A 27092-nucleotide genomic window follows, 5' to 3' on the forward strand; every position below is an offset into this window, starting at 1 on the left:
GCATCCTGACTAGTTGCATCACTGCCTGGTACGGCAATTGCTCGGCCTCTGACCGCAAGGCACTACAGAGGGTAGTGCGTACGGCCCAGTACATCACTGGGGCTAAGCTGCCTGCCATCCAGGACCTCTACACCAGGCGGTGTCAGAGGAAGGCCCTAAAAATTGGTTCTAAACCAGTCGTTGTTTAGTAAACTGTAGTAAACTGTTGAAAACATTACCTTGCTTGATCATGCTGCAGGTGATATAGCTGTTTGTTTCATGCAATAGTTGCTTTGTGGACTTCACTGGACAGATGTTGCTCTCCAGTGTTGTGATGAAACAAACGTATGTGTAGTCTAATTTATTCCGCCACTGTGTGACTGTTGTCATGGTGTTATTGTATACCACGGTGGCATATGAACGAGTGGGTTATAGAGCAAACAACGCAATTATCACAATATAACTTTTTTCACTGGCTTGGCTTCTTCTATAATTTTACCCCTGCACCGCTACTGGAAATATCTGACCTTGGCTGTGGTAGGGATCCCCTCTATTTTGGCTCTCTCCGCTGCAAGCTTCTTGGCCAGGAGGGCTTTCTCCTCTGTGGCCTTGTCAGGCATGTTAGCCCTGAGCAGCTTTTTGCGTTTCTTCTCCTCAGACTTCTCCTTCTGGGCCATGGTCAGACTCTCAGCCTCCGCCAGGTTGTCCACAGCGATGGCCAGGAACACATTCAGCAGGATGTCTAAGTGCTAGGGGTCAAAGTTAATTACGGTAGGAAATGGAAGAGAGACATTAATGTACCCAAGGACAGAATTTAAGTCTAATTTCTGTCTGGGAGAGTAGTTGGGCAGCACACACACACACACACGCACGCACACACACACACACGCACGCACATACACGCACATACACGCACACACGCACACACACACACACAAACACACAGAGGATACAGTTTCCGCAGACGAAGAGGATGATGAAGTAGATGCTGACGAGGATCCCGGGCATGGTGGGACCGCCATGCGCCATGATGCCATCATACATCACAGAGTTCCAATCCTCCCCCGTCAGGATCTGACAGAGAGCGAGAGGCAGGGAAGGAACACAGTCATCGGCTGTGATCGGCCTGCTTTTCCACAGCGAATGAAACAAAAAGCAAGGGCTGATGTCCAACATTTTCCTGTCATACGTGTACATATTCTCCTTCAGATGTCCATATCGTCCTTCATCTTGTTAGTGTGATAAATCTGTTAAAAATAATGAAAGAAAAACGGTATTTCCTTGCCCACCTGGAAGACACTGATGAGAGCTTGGGGGAAGCTGTCAAAGGTGCTGCGGGGTTTGGGCGCATTGGGGAAGTTGAACTTCCCCCCGAACACCTGCATGCCCAGCAGAGAGAAGATGACGATGAAGAGGAAGAGGAGGAGGAGCAGGCAGGCGATCGAGGGGGTTGAGTTCAGCAGGGACACCACCAGATTACTGAGAGACGTCCAGTACCTGAAGCACACACACACACACACACACACACACACACACAGGGTAAGTGCTATGCACTTCCTATGAAGCTACAAGGGGTTGGGGATGTAAGATACAATCAATTAATGAATCAATAAACCCATCAATTAATTGGACCAACACCAAATCCTGGACCTGGAGAACTGTGGTGTGTGCAGGCTTTTAATGGAGTCCACCACTAACACACCCAAAAGCCTAATGCAGCCTAATGTAAAGTCTTACTTGGTTACTTTGAGCAGCCTGAGTAGTCGAATGCAGCGCAGCACAGAGATCCCCATGACGGTCATGACGTCCATGCCGACCAGGACGAGTTCCAGAATGCCGGTGGAGACCACGAAGCAGTCAAAGCGGTTGAACAGAGACATGAAGTATTGCTGGAGACCCAGGGCGTACATCTTCATAAACATCTCAATGGCGAACAGAGACAGCAGCACCTTGTTGGCAGTGTCTGGGAGGGGGAAGGGAGAAGTGTGGGGGGGGGGTATGGGGTAGAGCGAGAGAGAGGTGTGTTAGCCATGGCGTAGACAAGAGCCTTGTTAGATGCTGGGATTGTGTGTATATGGGTTGAAGCTATGGACATGATATGTAGACCCTGACCTTGCCACTCGGTGAGTTGCTGGGACTGCTTGTGGTGTTCAGTAGCGATGGCCAGCGTGTTCAGGAACACCAGAAGGATCACCCACCAGTAGAACATACGGGACTTCACATACACAAGACACTTACGCCGGAAGAAAATGTTCCATTTACGAGCCAGCTTGCTGAACAGAGCAAGTGAGAGATGAGGGAGAGGAGGAGGAAGAGGTGGGATGTTAGGAGGAGGTCTGTCAGACTTTTGTTTTATCAAAACACCCGAGTGTTGTCCCGGTCAGAGGCCGGTGTAGGTGTGTACTTACTAGTAGTACATGATTTTTTGCATGGTGTCCATGTCCTTTAGGCTCCCTGCCTCAGATTCTCCATCCTCCAGCATTAGCAGGCCTGGGGACAAGAGACCCTGGTGTCAGCAGGTTGACTTTCATTAATCTTGAACTGGAAGCAGAACTGAGAGATTTCCCCTTAGATAATTCAGCTGCAATGTCAAAATTGTCTATATTGTAAAAATTCATTAAAATAAAAATATTTAAGGTTAGGGTGAGGCATTAGGGTTAACAGTGTGGTTAAGGTTAGGGGCGAGGTTAGGGTCAGGTTTTTATACAAATGTATGACTTTGTGGCTGTGCCAGCTAGTGACCGCTCTGCAGAGCTGCCACCAGAACAGGATTCATGACATAAAATGCCAACCTGGAGGACGTCTGCAACGGCTGACTCCTATTGTACTCCTCCCTCTATTCTATTGTGTGTTGGTGATAGGGTTAGGAAGCCATAAGTACCCTGTCCTTCCCCGTCGGCGTCCATGACTTCGGCCTGTGTGATCCACTCCATGTAGCCCTTCAGATCCTCATCCAGCTGCTGGGTCTCCCTCATCTCTGTGTACTCTCCACGCGCCTTACCCTTCTCTCGCTCCTTAGTGAATTCACTGACGGAGGGGAAAGAGAGATGGAGAAAAGATGAAAGTGAGAGAGATGAGTGTGTGTGTGTGCGCGTCTGTCCTCTTACCCACTGAGCACGCCCAGAACCAGGTTGAGTACGAAGAAGGAGCCAACCAAGATGAGTGTCAGAAAGTACATCCACGGCCACTCCATACCGATGGCATCATTCACCTGAAGAGAGAGAGAGGGAGAGGGAGAGAGGGAGAAAGAGAAGGAGTGGAAGGAGAGGAGAGAGAGAGAGAGAGCGAGAGAGGGGGGATATAGAGAGAGACAGGGACAAAGTGAGGGGGAGAAAGAAAGAGAGAGAGGAAGAACGAGAGCGAGAGAGAGAAAGAAAGAGAGAGACCAAATTGAGACTGCATGCAGAATTCTGCAAAAATATCCTCTGTGTACAATGTAAAACACCAAATAATGAATGCAGAGCAGAAATAGGCCGATACCCACTAATGATCAAAATCCAGAATGAACAGATCAATTCTACAACCACCTAAAAGGAAGCGATTCACCAACTTTCCACAACAAAACCACCACCTACAGAGAGATGAACCTGGAGCAGAGTCCCCTAAGCAAGCTGGTCCTGGGGCTCTGTTCACAAACACAAACCCAGCCCCAGGACAGCAACACAATTAGACTTAACGAAATCATGAGAAAACAAAAAAAGATTTACTTGACACATTGGAAAGAATGAACAAAAACAACTGAGCAAACTACATCGCTATTTGGCCTTAAACAGAGAGTACACAGTGGCAGAATACCTGACCACTGTGACTGACCCAAATTGAAGGAAAGCTTTGACTATGTACAGACTCAGTAAGCATAGCCTTGCTATTGAGAAAGGACGCCGTAGGCAGACCTGGCTCTCATGAGAAGACAGGCTACAGTATTTGCACACTGCCCACAAAATGAGGTGGAAACTGAGCTGCACTTCCTAACCTCCTGCCAAATGTATGACCATAATAGAGACACATATTTCTCCCAGATTACACAGACTCACAAATAATTTAACATTTTTTAAAATGTTGTTGATAAACTTCCATATCTATTGGGTGAAATACAACAGTGTGCAATCACAGCAGCAAGATGTGTGACCTGTTACCACAAGAAAATATCAACATGTGAAGAACAAACACCATTGTAAATACATCCCATATTTATATTTATTTTCCCTTTTGTTCGTTAACTATTTGCACATTATTACAACACTGTCTATAGACATAATATGACATTTGAAAAATGTCTACAGTAAACAGTAATGTTTACTGTTCATCTTTTTACTGCTTATTTAACTTTTGTTTATTATCTATTTCACTTGCTGTGGCAATGTAAACATATGTTTCCCATGCCAATAAAGCCCCTGAAATGGAATTTAAATTGAATTGAGAGAGTGAGTACGGGCTACATTAACTGGGGTGAAGTACATAATGCAACAGGATGAAGCAGTACAGTAACATTAAGGTATAGGGGTGATGTAACACAGTACCCAGTAGAGCACGTCGGTCCAGCCCTGGGTAGTGATGCACTGGTAGACAGTGAGCATAGCGAAGCCCAGGTTGTCAAAGTGTGTGATGCCGTTGTTGGGTCCGGCCCATCCCGCCCTACACACTGTCCCGTTGATGGTGCAGCGCCGACCATTACCGGCCTGGGCACATGGAGATGCCTTCTCATTCTCCACTGTGGCTATGATATCTGCAGGACAATGGGGGAGAAGATATAGGCAGGGTGTGTGTGTGTGTGTGCGTGTGTGTGTGCACGCGCGTGTGTGCGTGCGTGCGTGTGTGTGTGCGTGTTTCCTACTTGTGCCTGTGTAGTAGCAGGTTTTATGCATCTTGCACTTGAACAGCTCCAGTCCCACGATGGCGTAGATGGTGACCATGAAGAAGACCAGCAGGGAGATGTGAAACAGAGGTAGCATGGATTTCAGGATGGAGTTCATCACCACCTGCAGGCCTGGGGGACGAGCAGACACATTGTAAACATCAGTGGACCTAGTAGTCCGGTAGTTGACAACCATTTTCAGTTACTGTACCACCAGCTGATTCTTCCCCTTCCTGAATTTTCCCCTTCCTTGAGTACCCCTGAAGTAGCCCCTCTTGCATTTTACAAGTAGGTCTATGGTCTCATGAGTCTTCTCAAGTACCCATTGTAGATAGGACAATTTCCCCCAGGGGTCCTAGTACCCCTGGTGGGGAACCACTGTAGTAGTTGACCAATATAACTAGATCAAACTGCAGACTAACCGCAATGAACCAAATGATATTGTATTTGACACTAGCATTGTTGCTTAAGGTAAGTGTTCTCAGAATATGGTTGTGGTGAAGTGAGTGCTAGGCTCCTCTTATCACAAATGAGCTATCTGCTTCCCGCCAATTTGAGCGCATTCACTGTTTTTCCCTTTGTTTTTTAAATGCTTAGCAATTCCCATATAGATATATCACCAGTAATGATTTCCCAGTAATCTAAAACGTTAGCGTTTGGTTATATTGGTCATTTCTGTTCATTCATGAAATATATGATCACATTAATTTACTGTTCAAATTCCTCGGGAACAGACATATTGTTTGTAGAGCTTATACGAACTATGCTACACTTGTGAGAAATATGTTTTGGTTTATTTAATATAAATAGGACATGTTAAGCCTGATTCAGAGGCAATTTATTTTGTCATTCTACACTTTAACCTGAATTGCCTTCTGCTGATTTCCTGGCCTTATGACTGCTACAGGGTTCCTATTGTACAGTGGTCCTTACTGGGGACTCCAGAGACCAGCCTGAGGGGCCGGAGCACCCTGAATGCCCTGAGGGCCTTCATGTCGAAGCCTCCTCCCTTGTCCCCTGGTTGAGCCTCCACACCACTGATATAGGTGATGAAGTCCCCGATGACTGCAAACAGTCTGGAGAGGGAGAGAGGGAGAGAGGGAAGAGAGAGGAGAGGGAGAGAGTGAGAGAGGGATGAGGGAAAAGAGAGGGAGAGGGAGAGGGAGAGGGAGAGGGAGAGGGAGAGAGTGAGAGAGGGATGAGGGAAAAGAGAGGAGAGGGAGAGGGAGAGGGAGAGGGAGAGGGAGAGGGAGAGGGAGAGGGAGAGGTTGAAAGATAGAGGAGGACAAAAGGGAGTACAGAGAGAGATTAACAAGATCATACAGTCACAGAAGAGTTATAGCATGACAGAGCATGACAGAACATGACAGATCATGACAGAGCGTGACAGAGCATCACAGAACGTGACAGAGCGTGACAGAGCGTGACAGAACGTGACAGAACGTGACGGAGCGTGACAGAGCATGACAGAGCGTGACAGAACGTGACAGAGCGTGACAGAACGTGACAGAGCGTAACAGAACGTGACAGAGCGTGACAAAATGTGACAGAGCGTGACAGAGCGTGACAGAACATGACAGAGCGTGACAAAGCGTGACAGAGCGTGATAGAACGTGACAGAGTGTGACAAAGCGTGACAGAGCGTGACAGATCGTGACAGAGCGTGACAAAATGTGACAGAGCGTGACAGAGCGTGACAGAACGTGACAGAACGTGACAGAGCGTGACAGAGCGTGACAGAACACGACAGAGCATGACAGAACATTTTCATCTCTTCCCTACTTACCCCACAGATACACAGACAAAATCCAGTATGTTCCAACAGTTCCGCAGATACGCATTCTCGTGAAATAGAAATCCATAGGCTATTATTTTTAGAAAGCACTCTATGGAGAAGACGATGAGGAAGATGTACTCCAGACTTTCCTGTGAAACAACGATAAAGGCTTGTTAGGGTATCATGAGGTACTAACTACAGTACCCATAAAACAGTACCCATAATGAATATGTGCAATGGAGTATAATTCATTGATTCTGCTTGGTGACAAAGTTTCCAAACAAGTTATGGCTAGTTATAAGAGTTTAGGAGTCAATGGCACAACAATCATTTTAAGAATATTAATTTTAAACTGAACTTGAAATATTGAGTCATTTAGAGTATTTACAAGAGTTAAACTGAATAAGTTGATCCTGCTTGGTAAATCCATCAACTCAGTAGCTCCCTGGTGTTCTGTGTATTTGTGTCTCTCCTCCTCTCTCATTACAGGCCAGGCATCCAGAGAATGGCCCCACTGATTAACAACTGGGAACCTCAGTGCTGAGGTCCCTAAGATGGCACCCACTCACTCACTAATCGCCCTGTCTTTTAACTTGTAAGAAATATACTGTTTGTATACTGTTGTACTCCACAATGCAAATTAACTTGATTTTGAGCACGGACAAGCGATAAATAGGAAAACAAATAGGCATAAGTCGGTGATGATGGATAGATAATGTAACAAGTGGCCATGGGTAACATGAAATGCTATGTTGTCACATCCTGACCTTAGTTCCTTTTTTATGTCTCTATTTTGGTTTGGTCAGGGTCGTGAGTTGGGGTGGGCATTCTGTTTTGTTCTGTGTGTTGTATTTCTATGTGTTTGGTCTGGTATGGTTCCCAATCAGAGGCAGCTGTCAGTCGTTGTCTCTGATTGAGAACCATACTTAGGTAGCCTGTTCCCACCTGTGTTTGTGGGTAGTTGTTTCCTGTTTTCTTCACATTACAGGACTGTTTCGTGTCGTTCACGCGCTTTGCTGTTTTTTGTCATTCAGTGTTCAGTTTATTTAATTACATTTACTATGAACACTTACCACGCTGCGTGTTGGTCCGATGACTCCTATTCCTCATCATCAGACAAAGAGGAGAGCTGTTACATATGTTATATTTGATGCTTGATTACTTAATAGGGTAGGACTATTCAGATCCCCGGGGAAAGGGCATGTGCAGGGAGTTTTATAGCGTCAATAACAGTGCTGTTAATAAAGTTTCAAAGTGCTGTACTGTACTGCTTGTAGCACAGTGAACCTAAATGATATTGGGTTAGATTCTGGCATGTCATGGACATTCCTATAGCGCAATTTATAGTATGTATCTTTAGGTTTCCAACACACACACACACACCAATTCTCCATCATTGTCAAGCCCTAGTTTTCTTGTTGCTTTGACAAAGTTATTTCTGAAGATTATTATTTATTTAATGTGGTTCATGATTCATTTACGTCTGTCCCCCATTTTAAAGTCAAACCTGCTGTGCGAAACTAAACTCTCATTTTAATATGTGGTAATTATTCCTTCTTAAGAACTTCTTAGGGCTGAAATCCCGTTAATGGGAACAGCCAGTGAAAGTGCAGGGCGCCAAATTCAAAACAACAGACATCTCATAATTAAAATTCCTCAAGCATACAGGTACAGTGGGGCAAAAAAGTTTAGTCAGCCACCAATTGTGCAAGTTCTCCCACTTAAAAAGATGAGAGAGGCCTGTAATTTTTATCATAGGTACACTTCAACTATGACAGACAAAATGAGAAAGAAAATCCAGAAAATCACATTGTATGATTTTCAATGAATTTATTTGCAAATTATGCTGGAAAGTAAGTATTTGGTCACCTACAAACAAGCAAGATTTCTGGCTCTCACAGACCTGTAACTTCTTCTTTAAAAGGCTCCTCTGTCCTCCACTCGTTACCTGTATTAATGGCACCTGTTTGAACTTGTTATCAGTATAAAAGACTTCCATTTCCTAATAATTAATCTTCAAACCAAGCTGCTTACCTATTGCAGATTCAGTCTTCCCAGTCTGGTGCAGGTCTACAATTTTGTTTCTGGTTTCCTTTGACAGCTCTTTGGTCTTGGCCATAGTGGAGTTTGGAGTGTGACTGTTTGAGGTTGTGGACAGGTGTTTTTTATACTGATAACAAGTACACATTGGGCGCGTTATGTTCAGTAGTTCCAAAAACATCTGGTGAATATGCAGAGAGCCACATCATAAATGTTAATGGAAATACAAGTGTTATACATGGAATTAAAGATATACTTCTCCTTAATGCAACCGCTGTTGCATCACGAAGCGCGTTCACTAGTTGCAGACGAAATGTCCAAAAGTTATGTTACAGATCATAGAAGCTTGTCAAACGATGCATGGAATCAATCTTTAGGATGTTTTTAACATAAATCTTCAATAAATATTCCAACCGGAGAATTCCTTTGTCTTCAGAAAAGCAAAGGAACGGGAGTTACCTCTCATGTGAAATGTGCGTGACCAGCGCGTGACTGCTGCCAGACCTCTGACTCAATCCACTCTCATTCAGCCCCACCTCACAGTAGAAGCATCAAACAAGTTTCTAACCACGGTTGACATCTAGTGGAAGCCTTAGGAAGTGCAAGATGACCAATATCCCGCTGTAACTTCAATAGGGGCTGAGTTGAAATCGACCAACCTCAGATTTCCCACTTCCTGTTTGGATTTTTTTCTCAGGTGTTTGCCTGCCATATGAGTTCTGTTATACTCACAGACATCATTCAAACAGTTTTAGACATTTCAGAGTGTTTTCTATCCAAATATACTAATAATATGCATATATTAGCAACTGGGACTGAGGAGCAGGCAGTTTACTCTGGGCACCTCTGGGCACCTTATTCATCTAAGCTACTCAATACTGCCCCCCAGCCATAAGAAATTAAATGTTTTTTTGAAAGTGAACATTGAACATAGCCAAATCATAGTGTAAAAGCAGGTGAGGTGCTTCTGCTCTTTTTGGCTATTTCTGGTGTTTTGTGGTGGAAAACCTAGATAGACAGGCTAGAAATGTTTTAGCAATTTCTTTCTTTTTTTGTGAAGCTTGGGAGTGGCATTCAATTGCCACTCCCTGTTGCACAAAACATGCTTCTATTCCCCCTGTCACAAGGCTGATTTGAGATGAAATCTTCAACCCTGTTACAGTCAACCCTGTTACAGTCAACCCTGTTACTTTATTTGGCACTTTACAGGTACTTTCTTATTTTAACCTGTTGAGATGGGAAAACGTGATTTCTATTAAGTTGGACATGTGCTCTTTATGACAGAATGTTAAAATTAGGTGAAATCAAACCTTTTTATTACCATGTTATACACACTTCTCATAAGGCCCCGAATCGGTGGAACGACCCCTCTATCTTTATCTCCGGATTGGGGTCACTCAGATACAGAAATATCTGTCTACCCATTTGTAATATGGGCATTTTGTGGTTGATTTCATGCTCCTTTCCAGAGAGTGTTACAAAACTCAAAATGAGCAGAACTATCAGAGTTGGACAGCAGTTAGTTCCATGTGGCCAGTCTGGCATCTGGCCCACAAAAACAAACCAGGTCAACTTTCTAGCACTTGCTGCTGGATCAGATGTCAAACTGGATTACACCAAACATCCAGGCCATTGTGCCCATCAAAAGTCAAGGTGACTACACTAGGCGCCAGATCCCAGTCTGCTTGTTTTATGAACTGTGCTCCTACAACAGAACAGTGAGCAGTTATCAGCAGGACCATGATATAAATCAGGTCATTCACCGCCATGATCGAGGTATGAATACAGTGCTCACTACACATTCAGACACATATGTACTACACATGTTCTGTGTATTCATGACAGACGGGGAGGCTTCATGAGGACAACTCAAGGTTACTAGAGTAACCCGGTTTTCTGTGAATATGAGGGAGATGTCTCGCTATGGGATTCGCTGGATAGTCGCATCACTATCGAAGAACCAATCACACAACGTCTGTCGGAGGCAGACAGGTCGAGTAGCGAATGAGGTGAGCCCCTCCCTCTTTATAAGGTGCCACTCTCCCCACCCTCTGGCCAATCTCAAGCATGTCTCTCTTCCTTGCACTCTTGCGAGCAGGGACATGAGGTGAGATGTCGCACTCGTATTCTCAGAGAACCGGGGTTACGCAATTAACTTTGAGTTCACGTTCAAATACTTGATTCTATTCTATGGCAATTATAAGTATTGCTCACTTTAGGCATAAAGGTGGGGTTAGTTAACAAAGTCACCTTGTGAAAACCAGTGGTGTTAAGTAAAAATACTTTAAAGTACTACTTAAGTCGTTTTACTTTATTCTTTTATATTTTGTCAAATAAAATTTTTACTTCACTACATTCCTATAGAAAATATTGTACTTATTACTCCATACATTTTCATTGACACCCAAAAGTACTCGTTACATTTTGACAGGAAAATGGTCCAATTCACACACTTTTCAAGAGAACGTCACTGGTCATTCCTACTGCCTCTGATCTGGCGGACTCACTAAACACAAATGCTTCGTTTGTAAATTATGCCTGAGTGTTGGAGTGTGCCCCTGGTTATCCTTCAATAAAACAATATGAAAATTGTGCCATCTGATTAGCTTAATATAAGGAATTTGTATGGTTTCAAATGTTACTTTTGATACGTAAATACTTTTGAGCAATTCCATTTACTTTTGAAACTTAAGTATATTTAAAATCAAATACTTTTAGACTTTCATTTTTACTTGAGTCATTTTCTATTAAATTAAGGTATCTTTACTTTTAAAGGCCAATGAGGTATTTGGCCAACGAGGTATTTGTTGGCTTTACCCTTGGTCACACTTTATTTGGATAGTCCGGATAGTCTATAATGTAGATGCTGTACAGATGGTCAAACTATCAACAAACTACCTGTTGGTAAGCAACTGCTAACTAAGGTTACAGTTAGGGTTAGGGTCAGGTTTAGAAAATGGGTTAGGGTAAGGGTTAAGTTTAGGTTTAGGATTAGGGTAAGGGTTACATTTAGGTTTAGGATAAGGTTTAAGGTTAGGGTTAGGGTCAGGTTTAGAAAATGGGTTAGGGTAAGGGTTAAGTTTAGCTTTAGGATAAGGTTTAAGGTTAGGGTTAGGGTTAGGTTTAGAATACGGGTTAGGGTAAGGGTCAAGTTTAAGGTTAGGATTAATTAATTAAAGAGTAGCAGATAGTCTGTAGAGTATCTACAAATGGACTACCCAAATAAAGTGTTATCAAGCACTGAAAGGCAAACCTGAGAAAACCTTCTGTCTGCTGACTTGTGTGAAAATAAGCGACTAGGTCGACTGAAGTGAACCAGTTGCATTGAGGATTAGAGCGAGGCAGAATGTTGAGCGAACTGAGTCATCACTTGCTACTGAATTTAGAATTCAATTGAAAAAGGGTGGCTTCATAGCGAACTGCAGTCTGTAACCCTTTTAACTGCGGACAAGACCCTGGGCTGGACTGTGCATTTTGCAGTTCCCTGCTCTTGCAGCAAGTTGCCTACAAATTAGATGACTCTTGCTCACCAGTGTTGACAAAGCGCCCTCTGGTGGCTTCATGGCGAGGCGCCCTTTTGTTGTATTTTTGCTCTGTGCCCTTGGCAAGACCGATTGAGGGGAGAGCTGTGGCAAGGAGGGCACTTGGGGGTTGAGTGCGCTCCCTTCGTCTTCCCTGTGAGTGGACGCATAGGAATGATCCGCTGCACGGGGGATAGGGTTTTAGGAGCACAGATGTGCTTCTCCCCATAGTGATGTGGGGGAAAGTCTGTGCTCCACCTGAGAGGGAACAGACCAGGAAATGTTGTGAACTGTTGGCTGCCCCTCTCTACCGCTGGAGCCAGTGTGCTGCCCTCTCCTTGCCATGAAGCCATGGCTTGTGGAAGGGTAGACCGGGTAGCCACGGTAACTGGATCTGCAGGGCAGGCAGAAGTTGAAGGTTTCGCCTTCCTTCTTTCAATGTTTCCACATGGCAGTGACAGCCGGCCAAAACCATTCCTTAGGCTCAATCAGAGCGTTGGGGAAATCTGTTTTCTACTTGTCCAACAACCTGGACAATTTTAACAATAGGACTCTCTCCTCCACCTGTGGATTGGCCTACTGGGAGGAGTTGTTTCCCTGGGACAGTGTCAGAAAGGAGCCTCCTCACATTGAGCCAGTCCCTTTCGCGCCCTATGGGCACAGGCCACTCAATATTGAGCCTGGTTGCTGCCCGCCTGCAGGTGAGCAAGACATTTTTTGTCTGGAAAAAGATGCATTGCTTAGGGTGCTAGAGGGCCTCGAGATGTCCCCTCCCCACTTCCCAGCTGCTAGGTCTTCAAAACCATCCATAACCTCAGCCAAGGAGGGTTGGGGTTGAGAGTTAGGCTTATTGCACCTAGGCTGTAAGGGAGAACAGTCCGTTTGAGGCAGGTCTTAGGCATCTTCCTACAATGCACACAGGACTCAGGGTTAGTGAGTGCTGCTTTGGCATGCTCAACCACCAAGCAGGTGATACACAAGGAGTCTCCCCAATTTCGTGGTATCCAATTGTTGTAGTAGCTACTATCTTGTCTCATCGCTACAACTCCCGTACGGGCTCGTGAGAGACGAAGGTTGAAAGTCATGCGTCCTCCAATACACAACCCAACCAGCCGTACTGCTTCTTAACACAGCGCGCATCCAACCCGGAAGCCAGCCGCACCAATGTGTCGGAGGGTACACCGTGCACCTGGCAACCTTGGTTAGCGCTCACTGCGCCCGGCCCGCCACAGGAGTCGCTGGTGCGCGATGAGACAAGGACATCCCTACCGACCAAGCCCTCCCTAACCCGGACGACGCTAGGCCAATTGTGCATCGCCCCACGGACCTCCCGGTCGCGGCCGGTTACGACAGAGCCTGGGCGCAAACCCAGGGACTCTGATGGCACAGCTGGCGCTGCAGTACAGCGCCCTTAACCACTGCGCCACCCGTGAGGCCAAGTGTGTATCCTTGACTGCAATCATGGCCCCGCATGGACACAGGTATGCGGTGCTTTGGCAGCGGCCCTGCTCAGGTAGCAGGTTACATAACTCAGAGAAGAAAACAAAACATTTGTAAACTCGGGTTAAGAGAGTGCTAGCCGTGTATAGCTGCGAAGCTAGTTGTAGCTAGCTAGCGTTCACCTAACATGAAGAAGAGCGTGTTGCAGCATAGTCTGTCGGTGACCACAAGCGTGGCAGTCTCTTGACCGCCACGCTTGTGAGGCTGGATTGGTCCGTTTAGTCAACACAAAACGAGTGAACACAGGTTGAGCTAAACGAGAGAGGAGAGCTAGCCATGTTTACCCTTGCAGGTAGAAAAGCTAGTGGTGCTTAGCTGGCCTTGCAGCGAGCTAGCTGGATTAGCTAGGCCTTGTGGCTTGCGTTAGCCAAGTATCAGTAGCTAGCCGTGTGACGCTAGCTACAACCAGAGAATTAGAATTATATTCTAAGCAAAAATGTTCCTTTCGGTCAGTACTCAACACAAAGGGCGAGAGCTGAGGTCTGGCAGCATAACCTCGCGGTTCGCCTGTGAACAGTTAAGCAAGGAGACAGGGGTCAAGTCGTGCTGAAGAGAGCTTCAGAGAGTGTAGGGATCTTCACAAGGAAGAAAGTGAGAATGACCAGAGGGTGGGGTGAGTGGCACCTTATAAAGAGGGAGGGGCTCACCTCATTTGCCACTCGACCTGTCTATCTCCGACAGCAAATCCCATAGTGAGACATCAAAACAAGTATTTGAAATAGAACCCTGCTTCCCAACCTAAATTAATTAAACCCCAACTAGCAGTATTACGATCTCCATCACTTTCAATCCATATGGGATGGTGTGTATTGGGTCCAGACTCACCAGGTTGCTGTTGGTGTTATTGCTGTCCTCCTCAGGCATGGGCAGGAACACAGCCAGGGCCACACAGTTGGCAAAGATGGTCAGCAGGATGATGATCTCAAACGGTCTGATGGGGAACGCTCAGGAAAGGTTCAAGCAACATTATACACATCCAGCAGATCACAGAACTGCAGGGTGTAGGAAATAATGTCCTTTAAAAATATACCATTAGATACTTTGCTGGATATTTTCCTTTCGTATCCAAACTGACGTTACCTAACCAAGCGATATGGATGGATATGGATAGCTATTCCACCATTCAATGCCTACAGGAAGTACACATGCATCTCAGTGAGATCTTTCAACCTTACCCACCTATTAGACGACGTTCACAATCTAAATAACCATAAGGTGCACGGTTTAACATGCCACAGTAGACTTCATGTTACAGGAAACTAGTGCTCGTGCTAGTTTTGTATTAGTTACAGGATAACTATTGACAGAGTAACCATAACTAGCAATATTGGCCATGCATCTGAATCATAAAATGTCAAACATATCAATAAGGTGAGTCTGTTTCAGTTGAACTGATGTACAGTGTGTGCAACCCCTCAATAGGGACTTCCCCATATAGCCAAGGGTATTGAAAACACACCGGGAGACATTTGAGGCCAACAATGGGTCAGTTAGAAGATAATCGGATCTATTTATGTCGGCACCTGTGGTAAAGATGGTGGCGAGTTCAAATATCTGGGTCCCTTCAGTACAGCACATTCAAAACGGTCAATGCTGTGCAATGTTGCACTCCTGGGTGTGTAATAGTGCAAAGCTTTAATAAGGGTAATACCGTGGATAATCAACTGCAACTTGGGGGTGGCAGGTAGCCTAGTGGTTAGAGTGTTGGGCCAGTAACCTAAAGGATGCTAGATTGAATCCCCGAGCTGAAAAGGTACAAATCTGTCGATCTGCCCCTGAACAAAGCAGTTAACCCACTGTTCCTGGGCCGTCATTGTAAATAAGAATTTGTTCTTAACTGACTTGCCTAGTTAAATAAAGCAAATATTCTAGTCATCATGCTGGTGTTCCCCTTTCTGACTGCAGTACCCAATTCCACCACGAGTCCGTGTCTGAGGCAGCATTCTCTTAGCTTAGCGCGTCTGTTTTTAGGCTGTGACGTGGGAGGACAGCTGTCCGTCTGTCCCCAGGAATATCATCACACTGTCGCTATAACAAACTCATATTATACATGTCAAAAAATAATCCATCAACAGCTTCACTGGATTATAACATCTCAGTGGACCGTTACTGCAGCCACAGTCATTACTCACTGCCAAAACAGAACTGTAACCTTGGATGTGGGAGTCTATGGTACGCCCACGGTTCAATTGTGATTCTGAGCTGTGGTGGATTTGTCCTCGAGACAATTTGCATTTACAAGATGATTCTAACAGAAATGTACTCTTTGTTGTGTTCCTGTCACCACCCAATATGGGTCGTCTCCGCTCTACCCTGATGCTACTGCATGTTGTTCTGAAACCCGTAGTCATCAACCTGTTGCTCTGGTGCTCAAGCCACTCTATAGTTCAGCATGTCTGCATACTGGACTGGACCACCAGAAAATGTAAGGGCTGTGTCCCGTGGTTATAACGTGTGTGTTGTCCTTTCATGTGTGAGTGTATCAGAGTGGCTCTAACTCTACGGCTATACAGAGATATGGTCCAGCCGTCTGTCACCTTATTCACTACAAGACGAGACTCAACGGGGGGGTTCTTTATAAAGTGTTGACTCGTCACGATGGCAGCCATGCCTAAGACCCCTGAAGCAGTTGTTCCCAGACGCACGGCTGCTACCACCCATTCAAAACAAATCAAATCAAATCCAATTGCATTTGCTGAATACAACAGCTGTAGGTAGACCTTACAATGAAATGCTTGCTTACGAGCCCTTAACCAACAATGCAGTTTGAAGAAAAATAAGTGTTAAGTAAAATATAGATCAGTAAAAAATAAAACATTTAAGAAACAATGAATTAAAGAGTAGCAGTAAAATAACATTAGCGAGGCTATATACAGGTGGTACCGGTACAGAGTCAATGTGCGGGGGCACCAGTTAGTCGAGGTAATTGAGGTAATATGTACATGTAGGTTGAGTTAAAGTAACTATGCATAGATAATAAACAGAGAGCAGCAGCAGCGTAAAAAAAAAGGGGGGGGGGCAATGAAAATAGTCTAGGTAGCCATTTGATTAGCTGTTCAAATACTTCTCTGTCATCCAGCAAATACACAAAGCCTTAACTCTCTAACAACCCAGTTGCTATCCATGACCTCAATAGAAACTGGGCTTGGGGCACGATGTGGGAAACACTGCTGGGTTGCATTGACCATCAATACAAGACCAAATGTATCCATGTCATAAACAATAATTTGCTATACCGACAATCCACAGACATGCTTCACTATCTGGCCATGTTAGACATTTATGGTGTGAACGCACTGTGCCATTATTTCTAACAGCTTGACCATGCTTCATGGTTTAATAACCTTTCTTATCTAGCCTGTTTGTGCTGTGTTGACAAGGCAACACTAACAGATCTGGGACCAGGCTACATCATTTCTACACACAACTCTGAGCATGGTTATCTAGTGACAACCGTTTCCTGTTCCCACAACCTCCTGACCTCTAACCCCTGACCCTTGACCACTGACCCCTAAAGGATACTTCCATTCCACAATGTTGATGGCAGCCTTGCGGAAGGGGTTCTTCAATGTGAGGAAGAAGAGGGAGCGTGCGGGCCGAGGGTTTCCCCCCGTGGCCAGGAGCTTCTTCAGCTTCTCCTTCTGCTTCCTCTTCAGAGTTTCCTCGTCCATAATGTAGGACTGCAGGTTAGGCTCGCCGCCACTCTCCGCCATCTTGGCTCTACCTGGGGAATTTGGAGGAAGGGAAGATGGTCGCTAAAATGGCCTCTTCAGCCAGCCAGCTACTGTACCCCCAACTTGACCTGGTCGTCCAGATCCTAGCCCAAGTGAAGATGGTTGCTTTCAGTGCTGTATTCCACCAGGTCAGCTAGCGATTCACCTGCTCAGCTAGTCCAGGTCCTACTGGTCCTCTTCATAACCTGCTGGGTAGGCACTCGTTTCTTCCACAACACTCCTCTCTCCTCTCTGTTGTCTATATCTCCCTGTACTCTTTCTCGGTCATTCCCCCTCTCTCTCTCCCTTTCTGAGATGACAGACCTGTGCCTGTGTATTGGTTGGAGGAACAGTTGGTCAGCGGAGAGAATAAATATAGACAATGAGTGTCATTCTGGGGAGGGGGTGTCGGAAGGGGGGGGGCACATTTACCAAGAGTGAAGGTTAAGGCAGCGTAAGGCATATACTATGTTGTTGTCGGCCCTATAGTAGTATCGTGTCATTGGCTAACAGGGTTGGAGTGATGTCCTGTCATTGGTTGTAACACTGAGTCCCCCGACATTGTTTGTGCTATTTGACTTTGACTTTTTTTTTTTTATTGGCCTTCACAGACATGATGGCTACTACAATGCCCAACGGAGTTGGGGTGTTCCCTCATTGGTTGAACTAACCCTTCATGACCTCTGACATGTATGTTTTGGAAGTAGAGTTAACATCATAGAATGGACTCGATGGTGGGAAACGTGTCTGTGAATTATTGCCAGTGAGATCTGTGTCAACAGTTGATGACTCTTATGATGAAACAAATATTATTTATGGTATCAATTTGTGCTCGATCATGCCCAATGCTTTTTATTATAGAACAGGGTTTGTGAAAGGCTTTGTATATATAGAACGCAAACACAGCAACCAAACATTAATGACAGGCCCCAGGTCTGAGGAATGAGCACAATTATGGTGAACTACAGTACTACAACAAATTAGAGTAATTAGATTAACACCATTATGAATAATGTCTAACCCCCCCCAAAAAATTGAATCCAAGTATCAGTTGTCCCATTGTAGAATCTGTTTCTTTTCCAAAAACTCTATTCGTGAAAAGAGGAATCACATTACTTTATTACCAGTTTTGTGACTTAATATCACCTGAAATTTCCAAAAGATGTCATGCGCTGTAATAAAATGAACTACAGTTTGTTTTGGGAAATACAGTTTCTTTTGATAACAGTAACGTGTTGCTACAATGGTCAGTTTTTCATTTTGAAACACAATAAACATTGCATACTTGAATTCGTCCCAATTAACACATTTGGATCCTTGGATGTTGTGGAAACGTATGTTTTTAGTTTCACATTGGTTGTAGGAACTGAATGTTTTTTAAACGTTCTGAGAACAGAAGTGAACATTTTGACTGTTCTGGGACTGTTATTTTTAGGTTGCAGAGAGGTTCTGAGAACATTTTACTCTGGTTCCTTCAACGTTTTCCTGGGAGGTTTTATTAACGCTCTGAGAACTGAAATTAGAGGTTATTTTGACGTTTTTGAATAACTTCCTTAAAACTTTCACTGAAAGTCTTTTAATGACATTGCTAGCTTATTTGGGGTTTACTTCTTGAAATCCAAGCACAATTAGGACACATGGAAATTCCTTTCCTTAGGCATTAATCATGCAAACATATTTATTATAGATTTTTTTATTTAGTGAGATTCAAGCCTATACTCTTCTCTTCTCTATTCATTGAATTAGTCTACTGCGCCACCAGGATGGAGCTAGCATGCTTAGTTTTTTTATGCATACAAGGCTGTTTATTTTAGTCTGTTCAAACAGACCCCATTTCAAAGGAAAAAAGCACTCAATAAGATCAGGTGTGGCCAATTAGTGGGCACAGCCAACACACCTGAACACACTTAACAGGATAGTGGATAGAGAGAGTTTTGTTGAGGCTGAGAATGGAATGTGTATGTTCTCAGGATCCCAAAAAATGTTGGTGTGTTTTTTTATGGAAAGTTTTCTTCACGTTCTTGGAACAATTTGAGAACGTGACTTTAAATAGAACCATGAGGGAACCTGTAAGAAACATTATGCTAAAGTACTGAAATTCCCACAGTAGAACATTGTTTCTTATCATTCTCCGAACCAGTTAGAGAACATTCCCAACGTCGAACCAGTTAGAGAACATTCCCAACGTCGAACCAGTTAGAGAACATTCCCAACGTCGAACCAGTTAGAGAACATTCCAAGATAATTACCAACATTTAAATGAAATGTAACCCTGTTTGACCATTTCGGAAACGTTCTTTTAATGTAATGAAATAGTAAGATTTTGTTTTAATCAGGTTCCTTAAATGAGTGGAGACTATTCCAAAGCCAAACAACTATGCACCATTCCCAAAGAGTTGATGGAAGACTGTGTGCAAAATAACCATAGGACATCCACGGTCTCACCAAGCTCTAGAAACTTAGAGCTGTTCTCAGAATGTTATGTGCTAGCTGGGATTGCTTTCTGAGTTTCAGATGTTTATCTTCAAATCTAAAGTGTTCATGACATCTTCTTTAACATAATCAGCATCTGAAAGTGGTTTGGTAAAACATTTTAGTGGCAAAAAAACAAGACACATTGCCAATACATTACATAGTATCTACTGGAAAAGTCTTAAATTATATGTCTTCGTGCTCAGGGTTTGATGTTTTCGTGAGCAGTCCTTGGAGAGAGGGAAGTCCTACCTCAATCCACAAATGTCTATCCACAGTCTCGCTCACAAACTATACTAACCACAATCATCTAGGTCCCAGAGCCCGCTGACTCGTCACAGTCTATCCCCGCAGAGGAAGAGGAGGAGTCTGAGAGAGAGTGAGGTGACCCCCCATTGCTGTGGTCCGAGTCCTCCATCCTACAGTGGGCAGAACTGGGGCTGTGGCACACCTGTCCCCCCTCATACCCATCTCTGCCCTTCCCCTGCCCCTCCACCAGCCCCTGCAGGTATTTAATATAATTAATTGCTGCCCTCAGTGTCTCCACTTTACTGAGCCTCTTCTCACTGACACCCCCGGGCAGGTGGTCCCTCAGCTTGGCATAGCCCTGGTTCACACACTTCACCCTCTGACGCTCCCGCTCGTTACGCTTCTGGATGAACGCTGGCTCGAAGGGGCACTCGTACACTCCAAAGTGCCCGTGGTGGAATGGGGACAGGTAGGGGAGGAGATTGGGGCCTCCGGGGCCCCGGAACGAGGCTTCATAGAGGCCTCCAGGGTCCATTGTGGTGGGGTAGAGGAGGAAGGGCACTGTGTGGGCCAGAGGGTCAGAGCCAGAGTGGAGGCGGTTGGAGTGGGTGTTTGGGCGGTTTTCAGAGTAGCCACTAGAGGGAGACAGACCATACGGCAGGCTGCTGCCTCGGTTTAGGTAGGTGGGCCGCTGGTCTACGAAGGGGTGGGAGAAGACAGCACTCATGGTGATGGTGTGAACAGAGAGAGAGACTCTTAAGACAAATGGATGAATAAGGAATCGGAGCAGCGAGTTGTGAGTTTCCTCCACTTGTGGCATCCAGTTTTCTGGTGAACTTGTTCGCCTCAAGTAGAAGGAGAAACAAGGTGGAGCTTCATGATCAAACACTCTCCTCTTGTAGATCTGTGGAAGTGAATTAAGACCGGATGAGAGGTTAGAACTGAGTTCAACGAGCCGCCCAGTCAAACACAGGAGGTTTTGAAGATAATAATGACTGTTGCATGTATTTAAAGAAGCAATGAGGCTATACACACTTCAGAAGTAAGGGATTAGATAGCTGCGCTTTGTGCTAAGAAACCAAAGGAAGATCTTTACCGTTACCTGAAAATCAGAACATTTACAATCACACTGAAAGTATGCAAATCCAAGACTAGTATCTAGCTTTGTTGTAGGGGAGAGTGGGGGTAAGTTGAGCCACCCCTTGTTTCGAGGAAACCATACACAAAATGTATCATGTGACCAAATATTTAGGGTGAGGTCACCATTTCATGGATTCTGTAAAGGAAGAACAAAACAAAAATGGAAAGTTAGGTTAAAAGTTTTTTTTAACTTAAATGATTCATTGTGTTATAGGGTTCATGATGATTGCATCTAAACCAAAGTAGATTGCTTTATATATCAGCTGGGTTCTCTATAAGCTACAATATGAGGTCCTAAACCAAGCATGAAGTGCATCGTTGTAGCTGTGTGGGCTAATATAGTTAAAATGTTTGCCTTAGGATAAGGTGAGCCAATGGCCACCATACCCCATATAAATTATGATTTGATTTTGTCCGTTTTATGCATAATAATATGTATAGCATGCCTGCAATGTGTCATGCATATGAACTCAAGAGTGCATTTACAGAGCAAACATCATCATGCCCCGTGTATAGAAACGTAAAACAAGCCGGGGTCTAGCCTTGCTCGAGATTCTTGAGAGAGCAGTCAAGGAAGGGAGAAAAGGACGTCCATTTGAGCAGCAGCAAGGGGTGAAGAAAATGGACTGAATAACCAGGTTTCCATCCAACCTTTTTATGTGAGTAAAGTACATGTTGGATAAAACATTCCACGACTGGCTTGATGGACGCAGCAAAATTGTCGGGAAACTTTACAAATGTCGACAAAACAATATACGCTAGACAAGGTGGGATTTTATCCCAAGCGACTTACAGCTGTAATCGCAGCAAAAGGTGGCGCTACAAAGTATTAACTTAAGGGGGCTGAATAATTTTGCACGCCCAATCTTTCAGTTTTTGATTTGTTAAAAAAGTTTGAAATATCCAATAAATGTCGTTCAACTTCATGAATGTGTCCCACTTGTTGTTGATTCTTCACAAAGTATTAACTTAAGGGGGCTGAATAATTTTGCACGCCCAATCTTTCAGTTTTTGATTTGTTAAAAAAGTTTGAAATATCCAATAAATGTCGTTCAACTTCATGAATGTGTCCCACTTGTTGTTGATTCTTCACAAAGTATTAACTTAAGGGGGCTGAATAATTTTGCACGCCCAATTTTTCAGTTTTTGATTTGTTAAAAAAGTTTGAAATATCCAATAAATGTCGTTCCACTTCATGAATGTGTCCCACTTGTTGTTGATTCTTCACAAAAAAATACAGTTTTATATCTTTATGTTTGAAGCCTGAAATGTGGCAAAAGTTCGCAAAGTTCAAGGGGGCCGAATACTTTCACAAGGCACTGTATCAATCTGGTGTGAAAATGTTAATATTGTTTTAATGCATATTTTTTAAATAGTTGCATGAAAATCTGTCGCCAATTGGATGGAACCTTAGATAGTGAAACTGAAGAGGCACATTGACAAAAAAGAAAACAAACATGTATCTGTGCGAAAGAGAAGCTATGATAGAGTAACAGAGACACACAAGAGTTTAGCTGAAGATATGGAGTCTGAGCTCGCTAATCATATCAAGAATCTCGCAGACCAATTTCATGGGCTTAGTAGCCTCAAATGCAGAGGATTTGCCTACGAATTGGCACATGTAAACACCATCCCTGTCCCAGATTACTGGTCAAGAAATGGAAGAGATATTGAACAGAGAGATCTATATCTGAATGTAGGCATACATTTAAAATATACAGTATACCACACCCCAATACCATGAATTAACCTTTGACCTACTAGCATCATCACCCCACTGTCACAGAACACCATAGCCCACTTACCCCAAGGCGGCTCAATTTACCCTGTCCCTAACTAAGTCGTGCCAAGAGATCACTTTTCTTGGACAAGCTATTTCAAAAATGTTACGTTTACATGAATTCTGATTATTTCCAGGGATACACAACATCCTGAAATATATGTAGATATTCGTTGTTAGGAGGAATACTATATTTAGCTTGATGTAGTGATGCTGAATGTAAGAAATGGCTCAAAATACCCCACTCTCCCCTACTTCTACTTCTATTTTTTAATCAAAAGTCAATTGATCTGAGAAGCAACAATGAACACGAAAGCGTTAACGTTGTGGGCAGAACTGTAGTTTTCCTCAATAATCTTGAAATATCTTCTAATCCCTCTCTCCTCCTCCCTCCTTTTCGTCTTCTCCTTCGCTCTCTCTACAGAGACTTGCATCCCTGGCTGCTGCACAGAAGAAGAGAGAGGCAGAAATAGAGAGACGAAAGAGAGAAGAGAGAAGAGAGAGAAAAGAGAGAGAGAGAGAAGGAATTCCCCTCTCTTTAAGCCAGTGTTGGATTTCCCAAAGACAGTTTGGAACGTCTGCCAAAACCACTTAAGCATTTGAAGGCGAGAGTTATTGTATATAACTTTGACAGTTGTATATGTCTTTTGAAGTGAAAATGAACACACCCAGAGCCATAGACACAAACACAGACACAGACACCACCATCGGCACGCTGTGTCCTTGTAGTGCTTGGGGAAAAACTACCCCAGAGTGAAGTAAAGATGAGGAATCATGTATGATGAGCTTGTCCTTGCATTCAAAGTGTTCAGACTTAGCTAGAATATATACACAGTAATACATGCATAGTTATAATGACTTACTATTCATAAGTACAATGGCACGAATATCATCTATAGGACTTGAGATGATCTATCTATACTATCTATATTCTATGATCTATACTCTATACTCTACACATTATCAAAGACACAAGAGATCATATTAAATATTAAAGCATCATGTACAATGCAGACGATGTCCATTGAATTTTACATAGGTTTTTATATTGGGTATAACCTAATGACAGAAAATATTGAACAAATCATTTATATTTACTGTAGATATTTACTGTGTGGACTGGCCACACAAAATACGTCTTCACCCTGCATTATTTGCATGGAATCGTACGTACTGCAGAAAGTCAAATGTGTTTTCTCCATTGCGGATGTCTTCATTCTACTCTCTCCATCTTACCTTCAGATGAACAGGTGATACTCAGGGTCCTCCACATTTAGCACCAGGCCTCCAGGTGTTCAGGGCGGAGACAGGCAGGACCCTACCCAGCCTGGGGTTCTCTGTCTGGGGTGAGGACCTCGGCGTGGTTCCTCTCAGGTGTTCCGTGATAGTGTGGTTGGTAATGGTGTCTTCTGTAGCAGTGTGTCAGGTGGGAGGTGGATCCCAGGTATTACCTACTCTCACCCCTGGACGCCCCACCCACAAAGAGATGGGTGGGAGATCAACTGAGATGAAGATATTGTTTTTGGCTTAAAGAAGTATCGCAGGTGTGGTATTTTATAAATACACCCACTCCCAGTGGCGATTAGATTGTTTAATGATAGTTTAACATCAATGAGAAGCCCGACCTTACTGCGTTAAGTTGTGTCAAGTCAGACTTCACTGATCTCTTAGACAGCTTAATCCAGCGTTTCCTAAACTCAGTCCTGGGGACGCCAATGGGTGCATGTTTTGGTTTTTGCCCTAACCCCAGACAGCTGACTCAAATAATCAAAGCTTGGTCATTAATTGATGATTTTAATCAGCTGTGTAGTGCTAGGGCAACAAACAAAAAAACATGAAGGAGGGGTGGACAGAGTTTGGGAAAAGCTGGGTTAAAAAGTACCTCACAGCATTCTTCTATTATTAATGCAGTGAGCATTGTCTAAAAAACCTGTTGTTCATTCACTCAAAGGAAGGGACTGTTCAAACTGCCTCTAAACGTCAGTTGCAGTAATAGCAATTGTTACTGTTTCAGAGCTGAATCAAAGCGCTGCATCCTGGAAATGATTGTTTGCTGTTTCCTATCCCTAATCCCCCACTTCCAACCATGATTAAACAGTCTACATCAGAATCATAGAAATGAATGAAGATATAGGCCACTAAATAAAGGGTATTTAAAGGGTGGAACCACCTTCTAGGAAGCACACTTTTCCCCTCTTCTCCTAAATCTTGGACTAATAATTATTTACAGTAAATGCACCGTACCTGCTACCTGTGCCTGCTATCAACCATTCTCTGAATCAACACTGTACAATATTATCGGGATGACTAATACACAGATTCTACTGAGCTGTTTCTGTTTGAGAGTGGTACACTGAACAGGTAGCTTCATTCCTGCCATGCTATTATTGAAAATTAGGACAGGTTCTTGACTCTTTCTTCCTTCTTTCTTACCAGTTTAAAGGATTAGAAATGACTAAAATGACAAAATATCTATACGCCATGTGATTTGCAGGGCTGCCCAGGGCAGGTCTGGGCCTGTGTTCTCTGTGATTAGAGAAGAGTGTGTCTCCCGTTGTCGAAGGGTTTACACATGAGAGACCCGGGATTGAGCTGCAGACAGTCAGAGAGAGGGGGATTGGGTTGCAGCCACGTCTGTCTCTTACACACATCACACACGTATGCCAAACACACACGCGCACGCGCACACACACACACACACACACACGTCCACACACACTCACATCAAACGCAGACGACACACTTTAAAGACCCCAAACAACAATCATCGCCACATGACTACTGGTGTGATCTTGAATGGCCAGCCCCTCAAAACAGCATCCATATGCCCTCTTTAAGTCGCCGCTTCAAGTGTTCCTCCTTCAAATATAGAAGAGCAGGAATGAGCTCTTTAACAATCTAAAGTAAAATACAATCACTGAAATACTCCCACTATACCACTACAACTACTCCACACTACCACCACTCATGCACTATCGTCATAACTACCACTGAACTTCTACAACTTAATTCACTTACAATAATTATTGTCATCAATTGTTGATTATCATATATCATCCCGTGTTTATGATTATCAATGAATCTTAGTAAACAAAACAAAAAAGTTAATAAAAAAAAGATGAAGATCATCGTGAGATATGTCCAGAGGCGTCATGCCCGTGGGGGGCACAGGAGCATGTGCCCCCTCAGATTTGTCCTGTTGAAAAAAATATATGTACACTGCTCAAAAAAATAAAGGGAACACTTAAACAACACAATGTAACTCCAAGTCAATCACACTTCTGTGAAATCAAACTGTCCACTTAGGAAGCAACACTGATTGAATAAATTTCACATGCTGTTGTGAAAATGCAATAGACAACAGGTGGAAATTATAGGCAATTAGCAAGACACCCCCAATAAAGGAGTGGTTCTGCAGGTGGTGACCACATACCACTTCTCAGTTCCTATGCTTCCTGGCTGATGTTTTGGTCACTTTTGAATGCTGGTGGTGCTTTCACTCTAGCTTTCACTCTGTGTCTGTCAGCGTAGTGTCCAGAGCATAGAGGCGCTACCAGGAGACAGGCCAGTACATCAGGAGACGTGGAGGAGGCCGTAGGAGGGCAACAACCCAGCAGCAGGACCGCTACCTCCACCTTTGTGCGAGGAGGAGCAGGAGGAGCACTGCCAGAACCCTGCAAAATGACCTCCAGCAGGCCACAAATGTGCATGTGTCTGCTCAAACGGTCAGAAATAGACTCCATGAGGGTGGTATGAGGGCCCGATGTCCACAGGTGAGGGTTGTGCTTACAGCCCAACACCGTGCAGGACGTTTGGCATTTGCCAGAGAACACCAAGATTGGCAAATTCGCCACTGGCGCCCTGTGCTCTTCACAGATGAAAGCAGGTTCACACTGAGCACATGTGACAGACGTGACAGAGTATGGAGACGCCGTGGAGAACGTTCTGCTGCCTGCAACATCCTCCAGCATGACCGGTTTGGCGGTGGGTCAGTCATGGTGTGGGGTGGCATTTCTTTGGGGGGCCGCACAGCCCTCCATGTGCTCGCCAGAAGTAGCCTGACTGC

At 44.1% G+C, this 27092-nt stretch overlaps 2 protein-coding genes across 2 annotated transcripts in view; both read right to left on the bottom strand.

Moving 5' to 3' along the window:
- LOC109899957 (dihydropyridine-sensitive L-type skeletal muscle calcium channel subunit alpha-1-like) overlaps positions 1-17673 on the bottom strand; it is a 31611-nt gene extending 13938 nt beyond the window's left edge. The window contains exons 1-14 of the mRNA XM_031834047.1: positions 17195-17673; positions 14498-14603; positions 6621-6760; positions 5768-5910; positions 4814-4966; positions 4500-4705; positions 3087-3190; positions 2861-3006; positions 2388-2469; positions 2092-2252; positions 1717-1942; positions 1269-1476; positions 933-1053; positions 507-721 (exon numbers count right to left, since the gene is read on the bottom strand). Coding sequence (XP_031689907.1) covers positions 507-721; positions 933-1053; positions 1269-1476; positions 1717-1942; positions 2092-2252; positions 2388-2469; positions 2861-3006; positions 3087-3190; positions 4500-4705; positions 4814-4966; positions 5768-5910; positions 6621-6760; positions 14498-14603; positions 17195-17385 — 2202 coding nt within the window. The 5' untranslated portion in view covers positions 17386-17673. The remainder of the gene's footprint in view (positions 1-506; positions 722-932; positions 1054-1268; positions 1477-1716; positions 1943-2091; positions 2253-2387; positions 2470-2860; positions 3007-3086; positions 3191-4499; positions 4706-4813; positions 4967-5767; positions 5911-6620; positions 6761-14497; positions 14604-17194) is intronic.
- Positions 17674-20071: 2398 nt separating this feature from the next.
- Positions 20072-24750, bottom strand: LOC109899886 (achaete-scute homolog 5). The gene is made up of 2 exons (XM_031834701.1): positions 24263-24750; positions 20072-21010 (listed from the first exon to the last, which is right to left on the bottom strand). Exon 2 carries the CDS (start codon positions 20924-20926, stop codon positions 20168-20170), a length of 759 nt encoding a protein of 252 aa, XP_031690561.1. The 5' UTR covers positions 20927-21010; positions 24263-24750; the 3' UTR covers positions 20072-20167.
- Positions 24751-27092: the final 2342 nt, after the last annotated feature.

The sequence above is a fragment of the Oncorhynchus kisutch genome, linkage group LG1, assembly GCF_002021735.2.
Source record: "Oncorhynchus kisutch isolate 150728-3 linkage group LG1, Okis_V2, whole genome shotgun sequence".
Lineage (NCBI taxonomy): Eukaryota > Metazoa > Chordata > Actinopteri > Salmoniformes > Salmonidae > Oncorhynchus > Oncorhynchus kisutch.